General features: G+C 42.5%; 1 protein-coding gene across 2 annotated transcripts in view; it reads right to left on the bottom strand.

The window, feature by feature from the left end:
- The window catches only part of PRKG1 (protein kinase cGMP-dependent 1), a 352,826-nt gene that overhangs the window by 54,579 nt on the left and 285,575 nt on the right, over nucleotides 1-12,672 (bottom strand). For both annotated transcript variants that reach the window (XM_058029350.1, XM_058029351.1), the window contains exons 8-9: nucleotides 9,949-10,014; nucleotides 1,438-1,512 (exon numbers count right to left, since the gene is read on the bottom strand). In XM_058029350.1, the coding sequence (XP_057885333.1) occupies nucleotides 1,438-1,512; nucleotides 9,949-10,014 (141 nt within the window). The remainder of the gene's footprint in view (nucleotides 1-1,437; nucleotides 1,513-9,948; nucleotides 10,015-12,672) is intronic.

Below are 12,672 nucleotides of genomic sequence, written 5' to 3'. Positions count from 1 at the left end.
ATCAATATAACCCAAATAGAAACACTCAAAAATTAATACAAAATAATAACTGAATGACCCTAGGATATTTGGGATCATCTATGTGAAGCATTCCATGCCCCAAACCCCCTTTTTTGGGGGATGGTAAAGGAAGTTGACAGTCTCCCATCTTTTTAATTGGGTCAAAAAGAATTTAGGGAATTTAACCTTTTTAATGGAACTCTTTATAAGAAGGAATCTTACATTTGATCTGAGGCAGAGAAATATTATTCCAATCTAAAGTGCAACCCTTTTAACACCTTAAAATTAATTAAATATAATATTTCAAACATCACTCAAACATAAGAAAAGAGAAATAATCTACGGGTATTTTGCAGGATTAACAAGTTTTGCTAATGAAATGAAGACTTTTGAGATTGATCTTAGTTTCTGAAACAGACCAAGAGTTATTTTTAATCAATACTTAATTGGGAATTCTCACTTCCCTCAACAGAGGTGCCCAATACCTTCAGCAGACACCATTCCAACCCCTGTGGTTTAATGAGAAGTTTCTATATATAACCCCATTGGAATCTGCAATTTAAGCAGTCACTCGGAGCATTTGACTTTGAGAAAACACTTCCCCCCTTCATTAATGTGCTATGAAAAAAATCCCCATAAAAGCAAAATAATTGAGAGGGAGCAAAAGTAAAGAAATTTTGTATAGAGCAAATTTAATTTTCTTTTCAACAACTTCTGCCTTTTAATTGTGTTTGGTTGATATTGAGCATCTCTCAAAGAAGAACAGGATCCTCTTGAAAAGCTTTAATCATTGGGATAGAATCAGAGCTCAAAGACTACAGATTAAAATCAAATTGCAGCTCAAGAATTAATAAAAAGTGTGGGGGTTTAAAAATATTTTAATCTAATACTCTACATCTCCCTTCTGAAAGGAATGAATATTTATTGTGGACTTCAGATGAATATACTGCCTCACATCAAGGCAGCTCTAGTTTTTATCCTCAAATGACAAATTCCACTGCCCATCCTTTGTCTCAGAACATGTTTGACTTTGGAAGGTATTTGAGAAAGGTCAGAGCTCTCTAAAGAAAGGAAATGCCTTCAACAACAATTCCCTCATCGACAATTCCCTCAACGACAATTCCCTCAAGTGCAATTCCAAGATCTGGAGTTTCTCACCTCACAATGTGTTTCTCATCTCCATATTTCAAGAGGATTTCTGGATTCAAACATTGTGATTGAGCAGGACCTTGGGACCACCTGGCTTTGGAGGAGACTCATCTCCATATTCATGGGGAGAACCAGGGAGCCACGAGGAGGAAAATTCCTCCATCCACAGGAGGAATCTCTCCTTTTTAAGCTGTTTGGTATTATTGCATGGAGAACAACGAGGGATTTTTTGGGAATTCCAGTGGAATTCAACAAACAGAGGTTTGAGACTTGATGCTGAGCACTTACTTTGCTTTTGCTTCTGCATCCTCATAGGCTTTGTTGGAGACGTCATCCAGGCCCCCGATCAGGTGCTTGAAGGAGCTGTAAAGACAAAAGGACTCTTTGAGAGGAAAATCACAGAATCACCAAGGTTGGAAAACACCCTGAAGACCATCCAGTCCCAGTAGGTCCACCACTGAACCTGAAGAGACTCCACCTGGGAGCCAAGCAATCCAGTGTGGCTTTTTGGCAGCAATGGGACTGGATCTCGATGCTGGTGACCCACCAGGCCCAGGCCTCAGGAATGCTGGAGATGCAGAAACCAACGCCAAGAAGATCCAAAATTATTTATCCAGCCCACTGAAATGGCTGCTGAAGGTTTTCACCCTCCAGTAGAAGTTTTAGAATAAATGTGGCTGGTGGGGGCACCTCAACCATCACATCCCTGTCCTCCAACCAGGAACCCTGTAAATCCCTCTGCTTCCAAAGTGAAATTTTCACTTCTGGATCCCAGCTTTCTCATCTTCAGAGAAAAAGCATCCAAAAACATGTCAAAGGGGGTTCAAATTGAAAGAGATGGAATTCAGGTTGGATATTGGGAAGGAATTGTTCCCTGGGAGGGTGGGCAGACCCTGGCATAGAATTCCCAGAGCAGCTGTGGCTGCTCTTGGACCCCTGGCAGTGCCCAAGGCCAGGCTGGACAGGGCTTGGAGAACCCTGGGACAGTGGAAGGTGGCCCTGCCATAGCAGAGAGTGGCATTGGATGATCCTTAATATCCCTTCCATCCCAAACCATCCTGGGATTCCATGAAAAACCAGAAATTACTAACTGAAATCAATTAATCCCTTGAAACAAAAATATTCCAGGTGACAAGCTACTTTCTACTACCCAATTCCAGTATTCCCAGTGGGTCTGTCTGAAAAAAGCAGGTTTGCTTTTTTCCAAGGAAGAAGAATTTGAAAAGATGAACTGCTGCAAGCCAGAGTCTCTTGACTGATCTCTGCCTTAATGTCACAGCCTCACAAATGAAAATCCTGCAATTCTTCTGTGCTCCTGACACTCCTGAGGCATGAAACACGGAGCTCGAGAAAAGCAATTGCTCTAAGTTGACAAAAAAATAAACTGAAACATTGAAAAAAATAAAAGAAAAAGCCACATTTCTGACATAAGGAACAAGAAGAGGATGTTTAATATGGTGCTTTCTCAAGGAGGATTTGTAGGATCAAAGAGAATGAATGGCACTGAGCAGGTGAGGGAAATCCAGGGCAGCTGGGGAAACGCAGTGTCCTGCCAGGCACGGGGTGAGCTGGGATAATCAGTGTTCCTGGGATGGGAACAGTGGGGCCCTGGGTGGCTCAGACACACTGACAGTCCCCAGAGGGTCCCTCAGGAGATGTCTGACCCTATGAATGCACCCCATGGATGTGTGGAGATAGAGCAGAACCAAGGGAGGCACAGTTATCCTGTTGGAAAAAGCCAGATTTTCCCCATCACTGTGGGGCAGAAGGTGACAACTGGGAGAGCTGGATTGGATCTGGAGCTGCTGGAAGGGCTTTTCCAGAGGAATTCCCCTCTCTGGGGCTATTCCAGAGCTGTGTGCACACAACCCTGTGCTCTGACATTGCTGGAGCAGGGAGGTGCCACCAGGTGCCCACTGTGTGCCCTTCCAAACTGACCCATCCTGGGATTCTCTGCTGGGAATTACAGCTCTGGAAATGCCCTCTGCCCACACCAACTTCCCCAGTCTTTCACTCCACTTAATTCATTATATTTTAAATAATACAATCAAAGAAATCATTTTTGCAAGCAAATTAATTAATTCATTAATGAGGAAGAGAAGGCACAAACCCTTTGCTCTCGTATAAACTCGTGTTAGTGGGTTTTACCCAATCTAATTACTAATATTTTTATTATTAGGACATGTTAATAATGGGAGTAACTTTTCAACCCCAAATTCCTTGCTCAGCAATGAAAATAGGAACAACTCAGCTCCTTCAGCACCCCAAGTTTTATCTTCCTGCTGCTGGGAATGTGCCACAGGATGAAGCCAAACCTTGCAAGGCAACAATGAAACAAAAGCAGGATTGGGTTGTTAATGCCTAATTTCACCCCAAACAGGTATTGAGGCAATGAATTAACACAGTAACACCATCCTGGAAGGCCATAAGACATAACCTAAGGCCTAATTTGTGATTTAGGCTTGGTTTGCTCAGGAAAATGTGGCAGGGTTAAAAACCTCCTTTTTTTTGGCAAAGCAAATAAATCTTTTCCAGTGAAACAGCAAAGAAGAAAAAGTCACTGAAAGAAGTAACAACAGTTTCTCCAAACTCCTTAATTTTTATTAAAAATTTTAAGCCAGATTTAGCACTGGGCAAGCTATCAAAGTTCACTTGAGTCCCTTTTTTATTGCTCATCTCAACGTTGTTGAAGTCTCAGCTCAGTCCCAGAATTCAATCAGAAACTGCTCGGGTTTTTTTCTCCCCGTGGCCTTTTCTCTTCGTTTTTTCTATTCTCTCCTCATAACCAATTTTCTCCATGGATAAACTTTGCTCTGACTGGGAGAAACAGCAGAGCAGCAAACCCTAAAATCTCCCCTGAAAGAGCTCGGCTCAGCTTATATGGGGTCAGTCATGCCAGGATAATACTTTTTTATTTCATTTTTCTCCAATTTCCCTTGCCAGGAGGGCCGATCCAATAACCTTTGTTGACACCTCACAGCTCTCCCTGAAAAAAAAAAAAAACCAAACCCAGGCTTTGAAACACAGACAAAAATGGGAAATGCAAAGTGGAAAAAATGGGAAATGCAAAGCAGAAAACCAGAAAATAGTTGAAATATTTAAAATGTTTCCTTAAAAAATCATGCATCCTCTTGATAGGTGCAGCTGAAGAAGACAAGAATCTGGAAAAGCAGCATTTAGAGTAAATTCCAGGTAATTCGGTAAGTCTCTGTCAGCAGCAGCTGGGCTTTGAGTTGTTCTGGCTCTGATCCATCAGCTCCTTCTCTCTCTCCATTTGCATGAGGCAATTTTGTCCTCCCAACACCCACAGTGCTGCTAAATCTCCGAGCTCCAGGAAAACGTTGTTGGCACCATAAATAAATTATATGGAGGGGAAAAAAATCCCGTATAAATAAAAGATGAACCCGAATCAACCTCGGTGTAAATATTCCGACAGTTCAGGAGCAGCCACAAACACTTTCAAACACTTTCTCAGTTTCAAGAGGTAGGTGTGAAAAAAAAAAAAATAATAATTATAGAGTGGCACCAACTTGTCCCTGAGGGTGCCAGTGATGATCCAAACGTCAGGAATGAGTTTGGAGCCTTTCCCTCCTGTTTTCTCTCCATACAAAGGGGCTGCAAGTGAAGTCTGTCTGTGCATCTTTATTCAACTTGATCCACAGAACAGACGCTCAAGGCGTGTCTGCACCATTTTTACCAGAAGACCTTTTACAGACAAGTTCCTAAAGGACCAATCCATCAAATCCAGCACATATTTGTTAACTTTTCCCCAAATGTACTTCTGGAACAAATCTAATAACGCCTCCAAGGAGCCTGGAAATTCACCAGGATGAGCTCTGACAAGGCCAAGCTCAGAACAATTTGGAGGCAGCACCATCGAGCGGCTCCCAGAGTAACTCTTTTCCCAGAGGATGAATTCCTGCAGTGCCACCACAGGAAAAACTTCATTAACAACAGCCTTGATCTTGTAGGGTCAAGGCAAGTCCTAAAGACAGAAAGTCCATGAATTGAAAATAAATAAAAAATTAAAAAAAAACCAAAAAACCTACTTGGAAATAAAAATGCCTTAAAGCCATCTGAGAGGCACTGTAAAATATTAATGTGTGTTCCCAGAGGGGAGGTTTGAGCAGCAGGAAATGCTGGGACTGCAATGAGCTGTGTGGCTCCTCAAGTACCCAAAAGCTTCTCCAAATTCCCTCAGATGGTCAGATATCCAGCTGGCCTTGTTTGTCACAATTCCCATGAATGCTGTGTGGATTTTGTTGAAGTTTCCAAGCCAATTCCATAAGCCCATGGTTGGGTCTGTGCTCCATGGCAGGAGAAACATTGGATAAATCAATCCCAGCTCACCAGAGAGCTTGGAGCCTTACTGTGGTCCCTCACAGGGCTGTCACTTCATTTCCTCACCCTTGTCACCCTCTGACTTAATTTTCCCTACTGGATTACTGTACCTCCTCTTCTGTGTTGAAATTCTGATGATAATGGGAAATTCCTTGGAGTATTTCCTGTCTGAATTCCAAATTCTTTCTTTCAAATACACCTGACCAGGTAGGACTACACAATTTTTTTGTTTTCTTCCTTGAGGGACCAAAATGAATGGTGCTCCCAATGGGAACCATAGAATTCCTAGAAAAGTTTGAGTTGGAAGGGAATTTAAATCCCATCCAGTGCCATGGACAGGGACACCTTCCATTATCCCAGAGTGCTCCAAGCCCCATCCAGCCTGGTCTTGGACACTTCCAGAGATCCAGAGGCATCCACAGCTTCTCTGGAAATCTGTGCCAGGGCCTCCCCACCCTCACAGGGAAGGCTTAGAGCATTAAGGACCAAATCCCACTGAAATTCATTATTCCAGTAAAGGAAGGGACAAAAAAACACAACTGCAAGATGGGAAAATTACCGATACTTTTTGTAACAAATATTTTCAGGACAAGGACAAGTGGGAACAAAGTCCATGGGATGCAACAAATGCTTCCTGCAGGTTGTTTTCACTGTTAGATCAGGATTTTGCTCATTCCTACACCAGAAAAGGATGCTGGAAATGCACTTTGCAAATCTTCCTAGGCACTTTGCCCATCTTCCTAGATCGGCAAAAATAGGTGTACTACACTTTGGGAGTCTTTGGGGTGTTTTTAAGACTGGAAGAGCCCTCTTGTTTCACAAGGAAATTAAAAAGCAAGGCAGCACCAACATCATCTGGTAATTAAAGACCCATCATGAGCTTCAGTTTGACTTCCCTCGTGGTATTTCCCACTCCTGCTGCTTCAGCCCTGTAGCCATTTTATACATACTTTATAAATTCCAGAGATCCTTTTAGGCAAAGCATTCCCCCTTGTCATGCTTAAACAATTCTCTTCTCAAACTCAACCTAAGCAATTCCCTTCTCCAGCCCAACTTAAGCAATTCCCTTCTTAAATCCAACTTCAGCAATTCTCTTCTCAAACCCAACCTTAACAATTTCCTTCTCCAACCCAACTTAAGCAATTCCCTTCTCCAACTCAACTTGCCCACAGCTCCTGGCTCATCCCTGTAATGAAAATTTCCAATATTATTCCCCCCCAAACTACAAAACCTGCAGCAGCTTAACCAGCCCTAAAATTGCTGGAAAAATTGGCAACTCCAGAGCCAACCCAACTTCAGCAATTCCCTTCTCCAAATCAACTTTAAAAATTTCCTTCTCCAACCCAACTTAAGCAATCCTCTTCTCAAACCCAACTTCAGCAATTCCCTCCTCAAACTCAAGCAATTCCCTTCTCCAACCCAACTTAAGCAATTCCCTTCTCAAACCCAACTTAAATTCTCTTCTCCAATCCTTCTTAAGCATTTCTCTTCTCCAAAACCAACTTAAGCAATTCCCTTCTCCAACTCAACTTAAACAAATTCTCTTCTCCAATCCTTCTTAAGCAATTCTCTTCTCCAAAACCAACTTAAGCAATTCCCTTCTCCAACCCAACTTGCCCAGAGCTCCTAGCTCATCCCTGTAATGAAAATTTCCAATATTATTCACTCCCAAACTACAAACCCTGCAGCAGCTTAACCAGCCCTAAAATTGCTGGAAAAATTGGCAACTCCAGAGCCAAGCCAACTTCAGCAATTCCCTTCTCCAAATCAACTTTAAAAATTTCCTTCTCCAACCCAACTTAAGCAGTTCCCTTCTCAAACCCTACTTCAGCAATTCCCTTCTCCAACCCAACTTAAGCAATTCCCTTCTCCAACCCAACTTCAGCAATTCCCTTCTCCAACCCAACTTGCCCACAGTTCCTGGCTCATCCCTGTGATGAAGGTTTCCAATATTATTCAGCCCCAAACTACAAACTCTGCAGCAGCTAAACCAGCCCTAAAATTGCTGGGAATATTGGCAAATCCAGAGCCAGGCTCAGGACTCCCTTAGGAATAACTTCCTATGGCACCAAGGTGTGACTTTGTTAATGAGATGTGGCAACTGGAACGATTTTTGGATGCCTTGGGAAGCCTTCCACAAGGAATTTGGAAGAGTTCTCCTGGTGCAGATAATTCCAGTGGGTGATGCTGGTCAGTGAGGCTGGAATTCTCCAGGAATCCCATGTGTTAAGGAAAAGGTCTTTTCCCATCACTTGCTTTTTTTGAAACTGCAACACCAGTTTTGCTGAGCTGCCTCAGATGGGGACACCCACAGAGCATGGAAATTGCTGCTTCAGTGGTTCCATCTGATTAGGCAAAGAGCTTGTCTGGGAAAAAGGAAAATATTTGGCAGCCTCAGTGACTTGTGTCACCCCTCCTGCTGCAGGGAACAAATTCCAGCTGCAGGGAACACCCACTCCCTGCTCCCACTGCTGCCTCCTGTGTCACTCAATGTTCTCATCCACCACCACAACCCAAAAGATGTAAAAATTTGCTCTGTCTGGATATAAAAAATTGGTTCTTTTTTCCTCAACCAATTTCCCAAATTGCCACAAGTCCTGGGAGTTTATCTCCACATGAAATGATGCTCCTGCTGTTGTCATTCCTATAAAATAACAGCCTAAGGAAGAGCTGGGACATGAAATTCAGCCCTGGCCAGGACACAGGACAGCCTGCTCTGAGCTATAAATAGGGCCATCAATAGGGTCACTTTTCTTGCCCTATAAATAAGATTTTTTTAAATAGTGTTACTCTGCTAATTGCACAGTGTTAATAGAATCTCTGAGGTAGATTAACCACAGCTTCATCAGTTTAAATTTAACTTGTACTTCCTCACTATTTCAAGGGCACTGACTGCTGAGGACAAGGCACAGGAGACAAGGAAAGGACCGGGAAATTATCAGGAATGGGTGACTTGAATTATTTGGGGTTTTTAGCTCTCACAGTACAAAACAAAAATTATCAGGAATTAGTGACTTGAATTATTTGGGGTTTTTAACTCTCATAGTGCAAACCAAAAATACCTGCTGCAAAAGTGTAAAAATAAAAAGTGTAAATTATTCATTGCTTTTTATTTCTATGAATTAATGATTGCTAAATTATCTAATTATTAAAAGCATAATGATTATCAAAATATTATCAAATTCTTCTTCCTCTCTTTGCCCCACAGCATGAGAAGGAAGGGTGGAGGTTTTACCTATGAGGTTGAGAAAGGAGCCCTCAGGTGTTCCCCATTTGTGTTCAATGGACAGACCATGGGTTTTGCAATTAATAATGAATTAACATAAATCAGAACTTATCAGGATTTCTGAAGGTTTTCCCCAGCTGGATTTCCAGAAATGGAGGCCTGTGAGATAACATAAACCACAGGATTGAGGGGATGGAGATGAGCCCTAAAGGATCACAGAATCCCATCTCTCACCAGAACACAAAAGGGGCTCCAGAATTTCTTCCAGGGATCCACAAGGATCATGGATCCAGCTCCTGGACCTGCCCAGACACTCAACTATCCACATTGCTCTCCAGGCCCACAGGTGGGTCCTACATACTTCAAAAATCCAATGGATTTATTTTCCTTTCCAACATCAGCAATTTTTTATCGTTATTGCACAGTTTCTGGCTCCCTCCTGCAGGTTTCTTGGGGCTCCTGCATGGGGGGAGGCAGTGAAATTCTATTCACCCTCTCTGTGGGTTTGACAGATCCATTGCACATCCCCCATGGAAAGGTTCCCATCATCTTGGGAGTGTCCATACCTTGTTCTAATCTGTGCCAGTGCTGCACAACAGCAAAACCAGCCCAGGAATCATGTTCAATTTTTATCTCATTTTTTAAATCCCACTCCCAGTAACTTCAGAGAGCAGCTGGACTTGCAGCACTGGAGCATCCAGGCAGAGTTTTTTTCTGGATTAACCCCCCTTAATTCTCTCAAGCTTCCTGTATAAATTATTATTTTACTCTCCTGATCTCCTGCATCTCCTCTGAGTGACAGAGCTCCCAGCAGGGCTGTGGCCTTCTCCCAAGGACTCTCCATCTCCAAATGGACTGGGATACCACCTTGCTCCAACATTCGCCAGGAGCAAATGCTGTGGAATTTCCACAGTAATTCCAGCTCCTCCTTTATTTCCATTTGGACTTTCTGTGATTTTAACAGTCACTACTGAGATTTGTAATTGTCACTGATGATTTTTCTAATTGTCACTACTGAGTTTTGTAATGGTCACTGTTAAGTTTTCCGATTGTCACTATTGAGTTTTGTCTCGATGATTTAGGGGCACCTTCCCTCCACTCGTCAATTCTGTGACTTTATCACCCCAAATTAAGAAGCCACTCTGGAGAAGATGATCCAAGGGTCTCATTAAGCTCTGGGAAAGGCTTAAACTGGAGTTTTCCCCCAGCCCCAGGCAGAAGGAGGAACTTACTCTCTGTCTATGACCAGACAAGTGACCGCTTCAGCTGCGATGACGTTGGCTGTCCTGACATCCTCCCTGCAAGAAAAAACACATTTCTCCAGTTATTTCCATGGCAATCTTCTGGTTTCCAACACACAGGGCTCTCCAAGCACTTTGAGGACAAATTTCTGGCTTTCACAGCTTTTCCTTGCTGTTTTCATCATCCATTTAGGCTAATAAAAGACTAGAATTCCAAGACTAATAAAAATAAGCAATTTAATTCATTTTAATCAGGTTGTTTTGGTGTTCCAGCGTTTAAGAGTCAGTGCTGCATTTTCTGGGTTCGCTTTATCCCAATTTCCTCCAACCTTCCCATGTTCCAAGGTTAAGTGGATTACAGTCACACCCCTCTTTTGCACACCCCTCATTCATTTAGGCTGGAACACCACTCTAGGTTCCAGTGAGGCAGAAAATCATATTTACAGGCGCTGTTAGGAATAGAAATTCCCATTTAAAGACTGGAGGCATTAAAACAGGAATATGGTCAAAAAAGGGTGACAACCGTGCACTCTCCCTTTGAGGTCATCGTTAATTAACTTTAATTTCTTCATGTTCATACTTTTAGAGCATAGCAAGCAAAAATACATTAATACTCCAGCCTGTGCTGGAATGCTGACTCTGAGTCTATTTGGACTGGAATTAAGTGTGTATTCCTGCTAATTAACCCCACTGATAAATCACATTGTGCTAATTTAAAGCAATGAGAAAGAAGTAGTGGAATAGAAGTGGACAATTATCCCTATTAACTCCTAAAACTTGGGTAAATACAGAGAGGATAAGAAAGGATAATATTGAATTCCTCATTAAGTTGCTGTAGCCAGCTTTTGACAATATATTGATCCATTAAAATGAGAATTCAAACTTGTTGGTGTCCACTAATTCCCATTAAAACTCAACACATTTGTGCCATTATCCCAGATGCCACAAAAAGACATTTATCCCTGTAAATTTATGGATCACAGAAATGATTTGCTTACTGTGTTATACTTAGATGATTACAGACCAGGAAAATACAATAAAATTGGGGGCCTCAGCTCCAACATTTTTGATAAAATTGAAAATGAGGTAGTCAGATGCACAAGGGACTGTTGTAATTTCTGTTATTTTCTATTAATCCATCCTTTTCTAGAAGGTGACTTTGGCCAGCAGCTGCAGCACAAGGAGGTACAGAAATCTGTGGCATTAAAGGCCAATGAAACCTTGGAAGGTTTCATTGGGAAGGCAAGGCATTAATTGGGAAAGAAATTACCAAGAGCGAATTTAAGGCAAAAGCAATCACCAGCAAGTGCCCAGCACTAAATGAGAGATCAACTACTCCAAGTAGGTGGCATTAAACACAACAAATAATTACTATAAGTGCACTGAATTTGGTGCAGAAGTTTCTATTACAGGTGCATGCTATTAAGTGCAAGGAGTAATTACTACAAGTCCAGGAGCAATTCCAACCAGTGCACAGCATTCAGTGGAAAATTAACCACTAGGAAGTGCACAGCTTTAAATGCAGAAGGAATTACTACAGGTGCATGGCATTAATTGCAAGAAGTAATTACTGCACATGAACTGCACTAAATGCAAGAGTAATTACTATAAGGGCACAGCACTAAATGTAATAATTACTACAAGTGCAAAGCATTAAACCCAGAAGTTACTACTGGTAAATGCACAGCATTGAAGGGAAAAGTAACCACTAAAAGTGCAAGGCATTAAACACAGAAGTTACTACAAGTCCAAGGCATTAAATGCAACAAATAATCATGGTATTAACTGAAACAGTGGTTACTACAAATGCAGAGCATTAAAAACAAGGTAATTACTCCCAGTGCGCAGCATAAATGAAAAAGTAATTACTAGTAAATACATGAAACGAGTAATTACTACCAGTGCAAAATATTAAATGCAGAGGTTACTCCCAGTAAATGCACGGCTCTAAAGGCAAAAGTCACTACTACTAGTGCAATGACAAGTGAAAATACTGCATTAAATGGTAAAAAAAAGGTTAAAAAAATAGTAAAAATGGTTAAAAAATGGTAAAAAACCCAGGTAGTTTAATTACTACAAGTGCATTAAATACAAGTAATTATTTTAACAGCACAGCACTAAGGAGATATTAGAATTGTGATGTGTAAAACAGAACATATTGACAATTAATTAATGAATTAATTAATTCCTGGCAGTGCCCCACCACCCCCTGTGGCCCCAGAGAGGAGAGCACTGACTCGGACACTGCCTGGCCTTCATCCCCTTCCTCCTCCTCCTCCTCCTCCTCCTCCTCCTCCTCCTCGGAGCTGCTCCCCGAAAATCCGCGTTCCTCATCCGTGGAGCCTCGCTCGCTCCCCGAGCGCTCCATGGCCCCGGCTGCTCCCTCATTGCCCCGGGACGCTGCTGATCCCCTGCAGCCCCCAGCTCCGTGCCACCCCCTGGCACGTGCCAGCTCCCCCAGCCCAGGGCTGGGCACCTGCACAGGGGGCACAGCTGCTGCGGGGGAAACCCAAGACGGGAGGATTTGGGAGCCCCTCAGGACATCCTTGGCTGCGGAAAAGGGCCAGAAATGCCAGCAGGAGACCTCGCGTGCCCTTTTCAGCTCCCCAGCTCAGTGGTGGAATTAGGTGGCAACAAAAAATGCACGTTCCTAAATGTTCTCAGGACTATAGGACGTGAAATAACGCAGCGCAGACACGCAAGGTAAAAGGGAGT

Source organism: Melospiza georgiana, chromosome 8 (assembly GCF_028018845.1).
Source record: "Melospiza georgiana isolate bMelGeo1 chromosome 8, bMelGeo1.pri, whole genome shotgun sequence".
Classification (NCBI taxonomy): Eukaryota; Metazoa; Chordata; class Aves; order Passeriformes; family Passerellidae; genus Melospiza; species Melospiza georgiana.
The sequence above is the reverse complement of the archived record's forward strand: the minus strand, read 5'-3'. Positions and strand labels throughout refer to the sequence as shown.